Source organism: Diceros bicornis, chromosome 6 (genome assembly GCF_020826845.1).
Source record: "Diceros bicornis minor isolate mBicDic1 chromosome 6, mDicBic1.mat.cur, whole genome shotgun sequence".
Lineage (NCBI taxonomy): Eukaryota > Metazoa > Chordata > Mammalia > Perissodactyla > Rhinocerotidae > Diceros > Diceros bicornis.
The window spans coordinates 84561133-84578071 of NC_080745.1; the positions used below are offsets into that span (position 1 = coordinate 84561133).

At 50.3% G+C, this 16939-nt stretch overlaps 1 protein-coding gene and 1 long non-coding RNA gene across 6 annotated transcripts in view; one reads left to right on the forward strand and one right to left on the reverse strand.

The window, feature by feature from the left end:
• The window catches only part of TACC2 (transforming acidic coiled-coil containing protein 2), a 202873-nt gene that overhangs the window by 110009 nt on the left and 75925 nt on the right, over positions 1 to 16939 (forward strand). Inside the window, exon 1 of one of the 5 annotated variants that reach the window (XM_058544174.1) lies at positions 14791 to 15264. The exons of 3 other annotated variants lie outside the window; for them this stretch is intronic. In XM_058544174.1, coding sequence (XP_058400157.1) covers positions 15197 to 15264 — 68 coding nt within the window. In that variant the 5' untranslated portion in view covers positions 14791 to 15196. Of the gene's footprint in view, positions 1 to 14790; positions 15265 to 16939 lie in introns of those variants that run through there. One more of the 5 variants, XM_058544172.1, reaches the window with a different exon arrangement.
• On the reverse strand, positions 10198 to 14269 carry LOC131407508 (uncharacterized). Its single transcript, XR_009220504.1, has 3 exons — positions 12776 to 14269; positions 11291 to 12108; positions 10198 to 10723 (listed from the first exon to the last, which is right to left on the reverse strand). It is a non-coding gene; the product is annotated as an uncharacterized LOC131407508 (long non-coding RNA).

Consider the following 16939-nt stretch of genomic DNA (forward strand, 5'->3'; position numbering starts at 1 on the left):
AATGTGGTCAGGGAGAGATAGAGTTTTTTGATAAAAGGGGCTTGGTGCCCCTCCCATTGTAACATCTATTTTACATTATCATTACAGCTATCATGATAGAAGATCTGTTCCAGGAAGGAGCCACCATGTCAAATTCTTTAGGCAGTTAGTGGGGGAGGTCAAATGTCCTTATTGTCTTCAGCTCTAAATAATCCGCATACCAGAGTGGTGCTTCCTGGGGCAGCTTGCCCTGAGCACCATCAATATGTTGCAGAGTGTCATCGTCCCCGAGGGACAAGCAGAGGCCATCCGACCTGGGTCTCCTGGCTCTTGTTCAGTCTCATGAATGGGAACCAGTGTTTGTGCAGCTGCTAGCATCCTAGTGTTTGCTGGGTGGGTGTGTCAGGAAGCTCTACCTTGCTAGCTTCAGCCGAGGAGCACAGGCGGAGGGAGGCTGTTACTTCACTCGCCAACGGAGTCCAGTAGGAGGCGGCCTCCTCAGTCTCGGCAGAGCAGGTGGAGCAGGCATGGAGAGGGCGTGACCAGTGATCCCAGCCCTGCAGTCCTTTCTCTCTTCTGGGAGGAGAGGAGGAGGAGAGCAGGCAGCCAGGCAGGGTGTCTATGGCCCTGCTTGTTGGAGCACAGCTGGGAGAAACGGCAGAGTTTCATCTGTGTGACCCTGTTGCGCCGGAGTCCCAGGACCCCTAGAACGGCCTGGAGGGGCATCTGACCTGGCGTGCAGTTGAGTGAGGAGCAGACGGTGCAGTGGAGCTTTGAGGAGCCAGTGAGGGCGTGGCTGGAAGTGCCTAGCAGAGCTCCAGTGAGTGGAAGTTTCCAGGGCAGTGTGAGGCCCGGGACCCCACCCCCTCCATTCCCAGGGATGACCTTGGCCCCATGTTATGTTGGCTACTACTTTATTTTTTTTATTTTTTATTTTTATTTATTTTATTTTATTTATTTATTTATTTTCCCCCCAAAGCTCCAGTGGATAGTTGCATGTCATAGTTGCACATCCCTTTAGTTGCTGTTTGTGGGACGCGGCCTCAGCATGGCCGGAGAAGCGGCGTGCTGGTGCGTGCCCGGGATCCCAACCCGGGCCGCCAGCATCAGAGAGCGCGCACTTAACCTCTAAGCCACAGGGCCGGCCCCAGGCTACCGCTTTATAATTTTAGATTTTTGCACTTCAGGAGGCTTCTTTTGGGCTGGCCCCGTGGCTTAGCGGTTAAGTGTGCGCGCTCCGCTGCTGGCAGCCCGGGTTTGGATTCCGGGCACGCACCGATGCACCGCTTCTCCGGTCACAATGAGGCCGCGTCCCACGTACAGCAACTAGAAGGCTGTGCAACTATGACATACAACTATCTACTGGGGCTTTGGGGGAAAAAAAATAAAATAAATAAAAATTAAAAAAAAAAAAAAAAAGAGGCTGCTTTTCTTCCAAACAAAGTATATGCCTTTGAGCTCTCAGACCTAGCTGGAGGCGCAGAGAGGGAGGTTGCCAGGAGCAGGCCTGGTCAGACTGCCCCAAGAGGAGGTGGAGAAATAGACCTCCAAACCAAGGGAGGAGCCAGGACAGATACAGGGCCCCAGGGAGGCAGGGAGGGAAAGAGGCTTCTCGCCGGAAGATGCCTGTCTCAGGGCCCCTCCCTGCCTGGGGTGGCTGCTGCCTTGTTGGTGAGTCAGTTTCTATTCTACTTCGGCTCATGAGATGAAGTCACAGGCCTGACGCTGTCAGCAGCAGGAAGTGATGAGTGCTCTGAGTCTAAGTGGACCGTGTAGTGAAGTCTTCTGCTTTGTTTCTACCCATCCGTCTGTCTGTCCATCCATTCATCTGTCCTTTCATCCATCCATCCATCTATCTATCCATCCATCCATTCATCTGTCCATTCATCCACCCATCCATTCATCTGTCTGTCCATTCATCCATCCATCCATCCATCCACCCGTCTGTCCATCTGCTAAGCATACACATCCTGGGTTAGTTCTGTGCCATATCCCATGGTGATGTAGTGCAAGGCAAAGAGTGTAAAGTTGTAGAGACATGTCCCTGGCTCATCTATGAGCTGTGTGACCTTGGACAAGTTACTTGACCACTCTGAGCCTAAGTTTACCCATCTTTAAAATGAGGCTGGTAGTACCCACATCTTGGAGGTAACTGTAAGGAGTAAATGAGGTATATGAAGAATGTAGCTCAGTGCCTGACAAGTAGAAGGCATTTAATCAATGTCGGCTCTCCCTTAACGTCCAGTGGTACTGGGAGTGCTGGGAGAAAGGAGACAGAGAGAGGGCTGTTCTGTAAGCAGACACAGCATAATAGGGCATGTAAATTCTCCAACAGAATTGACAACAGCAGACCCAGGAGAAGAGGGGGCCTCACTCTACCTGGAGAAGTTGGGGAGGCTTCCTAGGGGGAGGCGGCGCTTCCACTGGGTTTTCCAGCATGAGCAGGTTTTTGCTGAGGGTGAAGAAGGCAAAGGTACTTCAGGGAGGGGAACCGCATGTGCCTCGGCTAGGGGGACGGGCAGGCCCAGCAGACTCAGGGAGTGGGTCAGAAAGAAGCCTGCAGGGACTGGAGGGAGGGCGCACGCGGTTGCAGGCAGAGCAGTGGGCTTAGCAGCAAGAGTGGCAGGTGGTCATCAGGTTGGGAGGGGCCTGCAGCCAGACTGGGGAGTTTGCCGGGATCCACAAAGTGAAAGGAAGATCGCCTTCCCTTTCTAAGCTAGGGAGAGTCAGGACCGAGTTTAATTTTGGGGAATATCAGTGGTGGCCAAGGGGAGGGTGGATGGTCAGGAGAGGCCAGAGGTCACAGGACCACTGGAGGTTGTGATCGTGGTCCAGGAGGGAGGTGATGGTGGCCTGAACTAGGGCAGTGGCTGTGGGGATGGAGAGGATCTGACACTGTCTTTCCGGCATTTATTCATTCATTCATTTGCTCATGAACATTTGTTGAGCTTCTGCTCTGTGCAGGCCAGAAGCCGCTGCCAGGATACAGTGTGACCCCTGCAGGCATGGGCCACATTCTTTCTGAGGGGACTCTGCAGGGACGGCTACTTCAGGCTGGGCTGTGATTCTGGGCAGAGGCTCCCAAGACAAGTCACCCAGGACCTTGGCCTCAGCACCAGCATTTCCTCCCCTTGCTGCCCAAGGCTGGGCTCCGTGTGGAAGGAGTGTAATTCTCTATGTGGTTGGTATCACCCAGCATGGAGCCCCTGGTGCTTTCTCCTGGCTAAGAGGCAAAGGATGGCCAGCTCTTTGGGGATGACTTGCCCACCTGTGCCCCACCTCAGTGCCCCTGCTCCTGACTCTGTGTAAATATCCACCCATTGAGCATCATTGCCTGGGGGCTTTGCAGAACCTCAGGGTCCTGTGGCCTTTCTCAGGTTTAGATAATGGGCCTGAAAGCCAGTGAACAAGAGTGGCATGATTTCCTAAAGAGGGAGGGGATATCCCAGCTCATACCTTGAGACATTAAAACAAAGAAACAAGCAAACAAAATTGAAAGGGGAACGTCTTCCAGGGAGGAGCACATACAGTCTGCCCAGAGCAGCTTTGCTCAAACCACAGTTGGAAGTTTTACATCTGACCAGCACACTCGTACTAACACACCTAGTGTCCATGATTGGTGCAAAACTTCCCTTACTAGACGGGATGCATTAATATTCCTATTCTAGTCTAGTCTATCCCATCCATCCCATTCCATCCTATTCTCTATTCTATTCTTTTAAAAAATATTCGTTGACACCCCTAAATTGATTGATTTCCTAATGCACTGTGCCCTCCTTCATTTCCAAGAGGAGAGGGAGGCTTGTCCCTAGGGTGGCACTTGGTACCTGCATGGGCCTCAGCTGGCAGAGGCTGGGAGATCTGTCCAGACAGATGTAGCTGGGTGTGGGGGCTGGACCATCCTCCATCCTTGTTCTCTGCGATCAGAACACCAATGTGGCAGTGCTCTTTGGCAGGACCCAAGGTCGGAACTGCTGACCCTGCAGGAAAGAGTGGAGAAGGAAGGACAGGGAGCAGCCGTGTAGGCTCTGGCTGGGCTTGGGTTTCAAGTTCTTCCTGGAGCATCACGAAGGGGCTACAGCTTTCTTACTTCATAATCGTGACAACAGCTAGCCTTTACTGAACGCTCACTATATGCCAGGCGCAGAGAAATGCCTTAAATACACCTCATCTCCTTTAATGCCCACGGCAGCCCTGTCAGGCTGATATTTTTATTGTCCCCATTTTACAGATGGGAGAACTGGGGCCCAGTGAGGTCAGGACCTTGCCCAGGGTCACTATCTCCTAGAGCAAGGCTGTGGTGGGAACCATTTGGGTTGGGTCATCTCCAGGGACTCCTCTGGGAAACCTGCCAGCTTCTAACTCCTCCTGCTGAATCCGGAGCTCTGGCTTGGTGTCCTGGAGATGCTGTGAGCGTCAGTGGAGCAGGGACACTGAGTCCTCCCCAGGACGAGGTGATGTCTTGCCTTTTTACAAAACAGCCACAGCAGCAGCTGCAGCGGACGTGGACTGAGCGCTTGCTGTCTGCCTGGCATTGTTATACTAAGAACCTTTCACATGTTATCTCATTTAAACCTTGCAATATCCATGTTGGCGGGGAGGTCCTATTATTATTTCCATTGCACGGATGAGAAAACTGAGGAACAGACAGGTTAAGTAACTTCTTAGGGTCACTTTAAGGATTCAGGTAAGTGAAAAATGTCCCCTATTATCCATTAATCTTTTTGACTTAGGTGTCTGAAGAAGAGAGTTTAATTCAAACCTCGTTCCTGGGCACCCAACCTGCCCCTCTCCCCCCAAAATCACAGACAAAAACCCCAAGGCCTGCTGTTGGGGAGGACGTTGAGGTTAGGGGGGCTGGAGAACGTGGTTCTGGGCTTTGCGTGGATGCCAGTGGGAAGACCGGGCCTAGGGATTGTTTCATTGATTCTCCTTAAGCTCTGGCCTCAGTTGGAAAGAATTTTGGTTTCTGCCTCTCTCCTCTGTGTCTCTAAGTACAGGTCTGTCCACCCATCTGTCCGTCCGTGTGTCCACATGGCCATTGAGGGCCTCCCACGTGCCTGGTGCTGGGCTAAGCGTCAGGCATTCTGTGGGGCATTTGGGAGGCGTGGCCTCAGCCCTCTTGGAGCCGACCTTCCCAAACGTCTGCTTTGTAAGGAGAAAGGGGGTTCTGGGCGGCACTCCACTACCCCTCTGGAGAGAGATGTTGACCTTCTGGAAACACAGGAGCCATGCCATGCTAGGGTATTGCCAGAGTGTTGATACCAACCATCAGGGCATGTTTCTGGCCTGGGCAATCACTGCACTGCAGAAATGCTCATGTAAGCAGGAACTCTTCATCTCTTGCTGGATTAGTAGCTTAAAGAGATGCAAAAAAATGTAAATCTACCATGTGTTTATTCTGTGCCAAACTGTTATAAGTCACCAGCCTCTGAAAGCTGTTAGGAAACCTGGTCATGTCTCTCACACATTTCCTTCAAGTCAGCGGGATGAGCAGGAATCGGGTCAGTTTCTTGTCATGGAAAGATTGTCTTCACATGGACAAATCAGTTCCTAAAGATCTGAGTCTTTAGGAAAAATTATGCCTTATCCTAAGATGCAGTTATAAGCTAATTGCATCCAGTGACGGTTAGTCAGGGTGCAGAGGGAATTAGACAGGGCCTCTGGGATGGTTATGAAAAGAGGGAAATATTTTTAGGGCTTGGTGGCGCACACGTGCACACACACATGCACACACACATGCCAACACACACATATATACACCCTCACACTCATTCACTCACTCTGCCCTCAGACTTGATGCTAATTATGCTATCAGTAGACGCTCAGGGATGCTATTTCTGGCCCAACCGTTCTGGATTTCTGTTCCATCACGGAGCCTTGAGTCAGCAGTCCTGGTCCTCAGTGCCTGGTTTCCTCTGCTCCACTCACAACTAGGGCAGCTCCATGTCAGGCTGTGTCACTGCTAGTCAGACATGGGAAGTAATTCACCCCAGACCAGCTGACAACTGGCCTGGATACATGAACGGGCTTCTGCTCTGGGGCCGGGGCCGTCACAAGTACCCACTCTGCTTACACTGAAGGAAGGACCAAGAGGTTTAGAGCTTCTCAACATGCTTGTTGCATTTTCATCTTGGAAGCATTTCCACCCTGAACGGCCTCTTTGGGGTCACCGAGGGGAACCCTCTCCCACTACAGTTGCGGGGAACCTGAGTTCTCAACCTGTTTCTCCAGTGCGGCTGCAGAAACCAGCTTTGCTGGCGATTTTGGCAGCAGGGAGATCCCATCTCTGTTTACACCTGAGTGTTTTCCTTAAAAGGCCTCTTATTCCTGGTACAAAGCAGCCTCTAAAACCAGGAAGCTTAAGCTCCAGAGGAACTCAGTGGATTAACACATCAACATTCAAACCAAATGCAATATTTAAGCTCTTTTAACAAGGACTGAAACATTTTTATAATGCTTATGGAATTTTCTGCTCTTCTTGGAAATGGTTCCCCAAGAAGAAAGATGGATAACACTGGTTATGTTTTTGATCCCAAACAGAAACAATTACCTGGCCCGGGCGGGTTAATTGGTTCTGTCTCCCCAGGTTTGAATGCAACTTGACTTTATTTCCAAGTAGGATCCTGAACTTTGGAGGCTGGAATTTTACCTTGGGCCACTTTGTTTTTTTTTTTTCCTATGATCTTAAATCTAGTTTATAAAAGTAGTTACAGGAAAGGGTCTGGATTATCTAAAGAAAATTGTTACCTGAGAAAGGCCACTTAATCCACTTAATGAATCAAAATTTTATGGTAATAGTGGGGAAAAAGTTTAACTGGGTCTTTACCTTGAAAAAAGAAATGAAAAGTCATGAAAATGATTTACTTTATATTTAAGAAAATGTAGACTTGAATGATAACCATCTGTTAATGCTTAGAATGAACAAAGAATTCTGGCCATATTTTTCTGCCCAGTTTTCAGGGTTGCGTATTCTTCACTTCACATTTGACTCTTGCAGCTCAAGCCCAGAGTCACTTTCCATAAATACGTAAGGACTTCAGCAGTTTTCTGAAGGGCTTCTCTCAGTTCTTTGATCCTGACGTCATCTCTTTGAAGCCACCTTCTTCCTCATCCTTGCGAGTTTCTCTTCTTCAGTTGTTCACAGATTGCCATTTCTCAGTGGCTTTGGGGTGGCTTTTGAGCAATTCCCCCGGATCAATTTCATTGACTTCATGGTGTCTTGCATCTTCTGCTAGGTTTACAATTTTCTTTGCAGTTGGTGGCATTGCATTTGCCCCGACAATCAACTAGAGACCAACTGGCAAGGACTTGTGAAGCCAGGAGGAGTATTGGAGGGAGGAACGAGGCTGCAAGTGGTCACTTTGTTGATGAACATCTTCCTAAGGCTGACCGTTGCTTCCCCTTCTGTAACCTTGTTACTGTGGGAACATGGATGGTGGGGACCCTCTCTGCAGGATGGGGCAACTAGAAATATATCCCCTGGGGACTTCTTCATTTCCTGATTTTATTGCTTGCTGGGGGAGCTGAGCAGCTGCTGATATGCTTGCTGAAATAGCCATATGCAATTGAATTTTGTGTTGGTAGAAGGATACTGTTGAAGGCATCGTCCACTGTATACACCATCCCCTGGCAGAGGACCCATAGGAGAGGGCATGTCGAGAATGTCAGTTATAGAAAAGCTGCTTATCCATGGAATGGCCTTTTTTTTTTCTTTTTATCTGCTGGGTTTTATGAATTGCATAACTGATCACAATTGTTTCCCTTTTTGCTTTGGCCGTTGGGAAACTTAGAGCCAGACTTGCAGCTTCAGCAAGGGCTTAGGTAATTACTTCTTGGCTAACCTCACTCCCTCTGGCTTTTACCCACCTTTTCTACTCGCATTTCTTTTTTGCTCTCTTGAATTGCAAGATTAAATCTTTTTTGAAATTAGGTAGGGTATATTTTCTAAAAAGTTATCTCAAGAGTATCTCCTACCATTTCCATCTCAAAAGAGCTGAATTAATCTGGTAAAGAAAGAAGGATTTCAAGGATCTTATTTAGTCTTCTTGGATGTGGTGTTTGTGTTCTGACTTCTTTCTCATATGTGATGAGACTTCTCAACACTAACCTAACTTTTGCGTAGCTCTGGGGTTTTCAGGGTCAGCCTTACTTCCTTCCTTCTTATAGGAATCAAAGATTTAAAATGTATCCTGAATTCTTAACTTTAAAATAAATGTGAGTCTCATCTCTCTTCACTGATTTCTTCTCTAGCACATTTTGGGTTGTCCCCCGGGTCTAACAGTAAAATCCTCAACCTTCGCCTTCTATCATAACTGAATTGAAGGACTTTTTCCCCATGAAGAGTGGCCGTTGGAGCTGTCCTTGCTTAAAAGGAACTTTGAAAGTTCTCCTGTGTAAATATGGTGAAGGCAATGAGGAAGACATATAGTAGATCAGCCCTTTTCAAGGAGAGAGCAGGAGAACCTTCTGGAAAAGATGGGGTTTCACCTGAGCGTGTGCTTCAGCCCAAGAAAACCACTCAGACTCCCAGGGGTGAGCATGTGGAGGTATAATGTTGGAGTGGAGGAGATTAACACAAGACCTGTGGCCCTGGAAATGAAGGAACCCAACAATCTCCTACCTTTTCTCTATTCATCATAAGATTGAAGACTTTTGCTAGGACTTTTGCCCATGTCCTCTGAGGTTTCATGCCACCTGTGTTCATGGAGCTCTGGCTGTGCGTAGGGCACACCGCATGGCTGGAGAGTGGAGACACCAGACACAGACACATGGATGAAGAGAGACTCTAACGAGGCAAGAGAGCTCCAGGGCTTAAATCTGCTAGCAGTTGAGAGAATGGGAAGAAGTCTGTGGGCTGGGCGAGACCGACCCCTCCCAGGAGCTGGTCGGGAGCTGGGACTTGAGGCATGGGAGGAATTGAGAGAGCTGGAGAAGTTGGGGACGGGAGCCGCCTCGGCAATGAGGTCACAGGAGGACCCTTGCCCCGGCTTGAATAAGGATGGAGCGAGGGACTGGATCAAGGCCAGGATGTAGAATTGAGACTTTTTCCCGAAGGCAGTAGACAGCTTTTAGAGCAAGGTCGAGTGACACGAAAGCTGTGTCTCCAAAAGCCCAGGAAAGAGGATCCCAGATCTGTAAAACCTGGGCAGAGAAAGTGCTAGCAACGTGCCATTCTTGACCGGCAACCTGGTCCTGTTCACCAGTCGGCTTTGCTGGTCTCAGGCTCGTATTTACATGTGGTTGCTGAACCCAGGCCACACATGAGGCCTGAAGTCCAACAGCTCCCAGCTCTTAGAATCTTAGGAAAGAGAGTGAGCCAAGTGCTTGGCACAGAATTGTATGATGTAGGGCTGGACTTTTGGGGCCTCAGATGGAGGAACAAGTTGCAAGTGGGCAGTGATGGCACCATCTCTAAAGGCTGGCTCCCTGAAGAGAAGATCCACATGGTTTCGTGCAGCCTCCTCGCAGTCCCCACCATCGTGTATTGGATGGTGGTGAAGGTCAGCGACTTGAAGAAACAGGACCCTGCCCAGGCCTGTTCTCCATCTGTATTTACATTCTCAGCACTCTCCAGATGGGTTTTTCTGTGATCTGACCTACTTTCCTTTAGTGTGTGTGCTGGTGCTAATGAGCAGTGCAGGGGTCCACTGGTTGTGTTTGAGAGGATTGCTGCTATGGCAACTAGACTTCCCCTAGGCCGGAGGCAAAGATACAGCTGCTCAAGTTTGTTTTTCTTGGAGTGTCAGAGGTGCTTCAAGCTACTTGCCCTTCTTGACTGTGGCTCAGTCCCTTGAACCTCAGTGGGCTTTAAGAGTCTGTACCACATAGTTCATCTCTCAATTACAGGGATTTGGCAGGTTTGCCGATCTTTCTGGTATGTGTCAGTAAGTAACTTGAGAGTAGACTCATCTTATTCAGCATTCATAGGCCAGGCATGTGGTAAGTGCATTAATATATGTTGAATTGCTAATTGTTTTAGAAATGATGGGTGTATTCCTTGTTTTATCCAGGTTGCTAGAGTGTCTTTGCCAGACACCCTCTGGTGGTCTAGTGGTTAAGATTCGGTACTCTCACTGCTGCAGCCTGGGTTCGTTTCTGGTCAGGGAACCACACTACCCATCTGTTGGTTGTCACACTGTGGCAGCTGCGTATTGCTGTGATGCTGAAAGCTCTGCTACTGGTATTTCAGATACCAGCAGGGTCACCCATGGTTTTGGCGGAGCTTCCAGACTAAGAAAGACCAGGAAGAAGGAGCTGGCCACCCACTTCCAAAAAAATTGGCCATGAAAACTCTATGATTAGCAGTGGAACATTGTCTGATATAGCACTGGAAGGTGAGATAATGGCCCAAAAAGACCGGGCCGGGCTCTGCTCTGCTATACCCAGGGTCACTAGGAGTCAGAATCCACTCAACGGCACTAACAATAACTAGAGTGTCTTGGGAACATCATTAAGAGGGTTGGCAGTGGAGCCCATCTAAGTGGGCTGAGCCTACCTTCAGAGTCCTAGAAAATGTGTGCTGTGGTCCAAAGGCCCACAGAGGGGCTGTTTGAGTTCAGGGTCTCATTAGGGCCATGGTCAGAAGCGTCGGGCATCACTGGTCTGATCTAGAGAGGAAACGCTCTGCTGTAGCAGCCTTTGCCCCTCCCGGGGTGGCCAGGGTAGAGTCTGGAGTATGGGTTGGGACTGAACAGGCGGTAAGGAAGGGAGGAGCAGGCAGGTGGTATGAAGGCAGCGCGTCCTGTCAGGGAGGTCGGGAGAAAGCAAAGGGGAAAGACAGACTTGTCTGTAGCCTCAGCTGCAGCTGAGGGCCTGGCCTGAGTGGGTGCTCAGGGCAGGTTTGAATACATGAGGGAATGAGTGACTGGGATGCTAACTGCTTGCACTTCAATAGTTTTAGATGGAATCTCTGCTTTCTTATTGTATAAACCCATGATTTAACCTTTGCGGAAAGATTTGGGGTGAGGTGAGGTAGGGTGAGGGAGAGAGGGGAGGAGGCAGTAAAACAGGCAGGGATGGGGTGTTGGGGGCGTGGTTAACAGCAGTCACTGTGGATAACCACAACCCCTGGGGGAGGCTAAGCGTCTTCAGGGTCTATGAAACACTTAAGCTGGGTTAAATGGCCCTGGACTGCTGTTGTTTTGAGGTTCCTTGGTCTGACTTGGATAGGTTTTCTATCTCTTCCCTTTTCGTTAGCTGCTGTCTTTGGTATTTCAGTGTATCTAAGCAGCCTGTCTAGGTCAACTTGGGCTGCTGTAACAAAAATAGCAGGGACTGGGTGGCTTAAACAAAAACAGTTATTTCTCACAGCACAGTTCTGGAGGCTGGAAGTCCAAGATCAGGGTGACAGCACAGTTGGGTTCTTAGTGAGGCCTCCCTTGCTGGTTTGCAGATGGCTGCCCTCTTGCTGTGTCTTCACATGACAGAGAGAGAGAGACAGAGACAGAGACAGAGATATCACGTGTCTCCTCTTTTTATAAGGGCATTAATCCCATCATGAGAGGACCCTCGTGATCTCATCTAACCCTAATTCCTCCCAAAGGCCCCACCTCCAGGTCCCATCCCACGGGGAAGTAGGGCTTCAACATATGGATGTGGGGTACACAAACCTTCAGTCCATAGCACAGCCCTTTTTCTTCTCTGATCGCTCTCCCTCCCCATTTTTGTTTTAGCTTTACGTTTTCTGTCAGCTGAAATACTAGATATTGTTTTAAACTGTGTACAAAGTGAGTATCCAAAGGTCTTCCTTGAGGGTCTGAGAAGTTCTTCCGTGAGTAAATCCCACAGACTAGTAATGCCCGGATTGTGGTTGCATCAGCATCACCGGCATCCAGATTGTATTTGTTTCTCCTCTGGCTCTTGGTCGTATTTATAACATCAGTGAGATGGTGGCAGCCGTAAGTGAAGTGTCCTATGCTATAAATTTTTGGTTGTTGGAATTCTAAGTAAAAGCACTTTGCTTTAATGCCTCCTTATTTCCTTTATGCTTCTGTACATAGGGAAAAAGTTCTTATAAAGAAGGAAAGGAAATTAGCACCACTTGAGCACTACTGAGGGTCCTGGTCCTGGTCCTTTCATATTTGTTATTTCATTAATTTTCCCAATCCCCTGCAAAGTAGATGCTTTCTCTCTGTCGGGGGAAGAGGGAGAATCTCCCTCTGCCCTTTCCCTTAAGGTTCTTCTGGCTGGCCAAATAATCAACAAGACAGGTTAGCAGGAGAAAATAATACCAAGTTTAATAACATGTATACATGGGAGAAAGCAGGGACACTGCGTTTCTCAACACAATAGCAGAAATTCTCATCTTAAATACCATCTTCTTCTAAAGACAAAGGAGGATGTTGGGGGTGGGGGGTGTCAGTTACAGGAGATTACCACTAAAGCACTGTAAACAAGGGTAAAGTTATTATGCAGATTTAAGACCTCACCTTCCACATTGATAAGTTTCTAGAAATGAGGTCATCCCCCCTCTTCCCAAGACAGAGAGGGAGATACCTTTACAAATGGAGATTTCCCTTATAAATGTAAATGTTTGTCTGGCAACTCCTCGCAGGGCCATCCAGAGAATGTGGCCAGAGAGACAGAATTTCTGATAAGATGGGCTTGTTGGTGCCTTTCCTATTGTAACATCTATTTTACATTATATTACAGCCATCAGATGGAAGATCTGTTCCAGGAAGGAGCCACCATGTCAAATTCTTTAGGCAGTTAGTGGGGGAGGTCAAATGTCCTTCAGAGAAAACAATCAAGGTAAAGAGATATATTTCAGGGTGGCCAAATTTTGATCTCCCACATCTCTTTTGCCAGCTGAGGAAGGAGAGGCTCAGTGTGGTTAAGTGGTTGGCCCAAGGCCACACAACAAATGAGAGAGAAGTCAGGATTTGAACTCCCATCTCATTTCAAAGCTCCCGCTTGTTATTGCAGCAAACCCCACCCACCCCTGCTAAGGGTAAGGACACTTGGGTGCATCTGTGCTTTCGTGTGTCATGAAAAAAAAAGTTAGTAGATTAGTTCTAAGTGTGGTTCCTCAATTTTTCCCCCTGTATTTTCCAAGTGCTAAGTTTGGCTGAAGGCCACACCCAGTGCCCAGGGAAGGGGTCACTTTCCTCAAAAAATGAAGTCTAGGATAGTGTTTATGAATTTTTCAGCTCCACTGGTAAGGTTCTGTGGACTCCCAACCGCATATGGGGCCTGAGAGATCTGTTTCTGACAGAGAAACAAACCTGGGCGTGCCGAGCATGATGGACTGAACAGGCTGCAGGATCCTGGCCACCAGGTGACACCCAGCGCTGACAGTGAGTGACAGCCTCCTGGGCGGTGCCTTCCAGAGCAGGCCTCATCACGCCACCCCCTGCCAGTTACCTTCCCTGTGAGATTGACACCATCATTAGCTATTTTCATACAAACGCAGAAGTAAACCTTCTCAGTGTTTCCTGGAAATTTCATGTTGTTGCAACCCCGGGAAACAACTTTGATTTTCTGGCGTTTTTGTTTGACACTGATCTAAAATACGAGCAGAGGAAAGTCAGCCCACCACGAAGCTCTAGAACTATCCTGACATCATGAGCCGAAACCTCAGCAGTACCCGTCCAAACATCCTTGGCCACAGTTTTAGAAAACAATCTATGTATTGGGGGAAATTTTTAAATGTTTTAAGCAGTTTTGTTTTCATTTTCTTTTTCTTTTGACCACAATTTAGATGCATTTTAGGCTCACTGTGCTGGGGGGTGAAAAAATGCTGGGGAAATGTAGGAGACTTTTCAACTTACCCATCAGAAGTTCCACTTTAATTCAGTCGTGAGCCTGTGTTTGGAGCTCAGAATGTGGTTGCTCTGAATGTAGAGCAGGAGAGGATGGTCAGGTTCCCAGGTGTGTCCCCAAACCTCCGGCACCTCGAAGGAGATGAAATCCTTCTCTAGGAGCCTCCAGTGAGTAGGCCAGGAGCCCAAGCCTTGAAGGTTTCTGAGCCAGCCAGAAGCCAGGGGTGGGGACCTGGCTAGCTGGGCCTGGTTGCCCCAGCAGGGGCATGGGGGGTGGGTGCTGGGGGCTCTGTGATGGGGTGTCAGGGACATTCCTGCAGGCTCAGCCTGTGTTTAGAATCACAGAGATGGGCCCTTTGATTGCATGTCACGATGAGCTGCCTTTTCCCTGTACATCCTTGTTGTAACATTAGGGGCCTGACTGGGCCTCTCAGCTTGCCTGGCCTGCTAGTTTCAGATGCGCCCTTGCACGGGGCTTCTCTGTGGAGAGCTCATCTGGTGGCCTGTAGCGAGCCCTGTGGCTCTCACTCACCAGCTTGGGCCCCCCCCTCCAATTGTGTCAGCAAAGGTGTCCTTGGAGGCCGGGCCAGGGCTTGCTGTGGTGGGGAGCCGGGCCCTCACGTCTCCCCAGTACAGACCTCAGCCGCTCCAGGTCCTGGCCACCGGCCTGAAGGAGGCAGAAGCGCGCTGCGGGAAACAGCACATGTCTTGCCCGTTTCCCACTGCAGCCTGTTGACCTGCCCTTCCAGCCATCCCCCGCCACTGGGGCGGGAGAGTCCATTTCCTTCCTCCTGGAGGGATGAGCCAGCCGGCATGAGAATACCCCCACTCTCTCTGTGGTCAGCCAGGCCGAGACCACCACGCCCCTCCCTCCTGGGGCCCCAGGCTCCCCAGCCCGCAGCGTATTTGCATTTCAAAGCCATACAATGCGGGCGGTTGGGGCGAGGCTGGGGGAGGCGGCGTGGGTGCAGAGGGAGGGTCTTCGCCCTCCCTCCCCCCCCCCCCCCCGGCCCGGTTTCCGGAGCCAGCGATGGAGCTTTGTGAAGATAAGGGCTTCGGGGCTGCTCGGTGATGATGACATCACCGTGTCACACACAGGAGCCGGGCTGCCGGGGGGTTTAGGAGCAGATCCATTCGGACCACACCGGTGCTCACGCTCACACCCACGCGCCCCGGGCAGAGCCGCGCGCGCCGGCCACTCTCGCGCACACACTTAGGCGCGCGCCGGCCACACTCGCGCGCGCACTTCCGCGGCGCTCGCTCCCCGGGCTCCGGCTCGGGCCGCGAGCCGCAGCTCCCCGCCGCCGCCGCCGCCACGGATGCCAGCAGCTGCTCCCATCTGCAGTGCAGCAGCCCCGGCTGCCGGCCGGCCCGCCCCGGGCTCCCGGCTGGACGAATCGCGCCAGGACGCTGGCCCTGTTTGCGGCTAGCCTGTTCGCCAGGGCGCAGCGAGGATGGGAGGGTCGCAGTCCCTGCAGCCAGTCCCAGCCAGCGACTCGAATCAGGAGGCTTCAGAGGCAATGTAAGTGCTCCGCCGGGCCGCCCGGAGCCCCCCTCCCCCCCAGAGGAGGAGAGGTTGCTGGTGCTTTGTTAGTGTCGCGTCTCCTGATGCCCGTGAAGCCTGGAGCTGGAGCTGGCTCGGGGTTCTCGGCAGCCTTGCGTGGCTTTATCTGGTGGCTGCTCCATATAGCATTTCCTGGCCCCTCTGGAATGAGCATCTGGCAGCCCCAGGATACTGCCCTGGGGCAGAAATGACTCCCTGGAATTTGGTTTCGATTATTCAGGAGCCCAGTGTATGGTTGGGGGCTTCTGATGCCAATAGCATCTTAGCTCTGCACCCCCCAGCACAGTGGTATTTCCTGCAAGGGAACAGCCGGGCATCAACGAGGGCCTCTTGGGAAGAACCCTTGAATGTGGCAGCTTGGTGCCCATGGAGACAGACCAGTTCAGGGGCAGGGCAGCCACTCGCTGGGCTAGGCAGATGGTGTGGAGCATAGGCAGATGGTGTGGAGCATCACTGGTGGACATTCAGTCAGGTTAGCTGAAGCATCCATATACTCACTCTGGTGAACACTGTGGAGGACAAGGCCTCTTGCTATTATTAGTAAACCCAGCCGAACAGTCTTCTCATTGGTCCATTGGTTGAGGCAGGATTTGACTGTGCATGGATCCAGGAATCTGATCTTTTCTCTAAACCACAGAGCTAATGTGCTCAGAAGTGGCCTGTATCTTGGATGTGTGTTTATTAGAATTGCCATTTCTATATGGTCGTCTCTGTTTCCTACCCAGGCATGTCTGGAGGATGGGGCTTATTGAATAGATTTCAGCAGGTCAGGCATATATCCAAAGTGGGCCTCCACATCCCAGCCAACCTGCTCTCCTTTTCCAAGGAGAAGAATGTGTCTCAGAGAAGAGTATTTTCTGGGGATTTAGGGGTGGGGCGGTAAAGTGGTCGGTTCATGGGAATCATTGGTGTGTAGATTAAAGATAGCAGGGGTTGGTCTGTGTGTTATAGTAGGGACGGGGTGCCGTGTGGGGCTTCCTCACTTGTCCCCGTGCCTCGGCTTCAATGAGGAGCTGCTCGGCGTGGTGATGTAATGCTAGACCGAGCCTCCTGGTTTTCCAGGCTCCAGCTCTTTAGCAGCGAGCCATACTCAGGAGCAGGTGTGCACCGATCATTTGTCTTCATCCCTGTAACTCGAGAAGGCATCATCTTACAATGGAGGCGCCTCGTGTTGGAGGATTGTTTTTAGTGCCATGAGCCTTGCACTATGCCTGCACTGTTTTTCATCCATGTGTAGTATTGTTTGATGCGTGGAAATACGTACTACCATGAAGGACTCCAGCCTAAGCAGAAAAGAACTACTTCAACCCATTTTTTTTTTAAGTCTCTAGACTGAAAATCAGTTAATCGGTGGTAGGTACTAGCTAGCTAGCTATCAGGGCTCAGACCTGTCAAAGAGCTTAAGAGACTTAGAAAAGATAATGTGACCGTATCTTTGGGAAAAATGCTCTTCAGCCATTGGAAATTCAGCTCACCAGTCCCCGACATCCCCACCCTCTTTCCTGGTTGAGTTAGTAAATGACAAGTGTTCTGTTGGCCCAGGGCTGAGTTTGGAGGGATTCTGTTAGGTAGAAGCTGCCTTTTTGGATAAGGTCCCCTAAGGTTCTGCCCTGTGGGGATAGCAGTGTTGAAC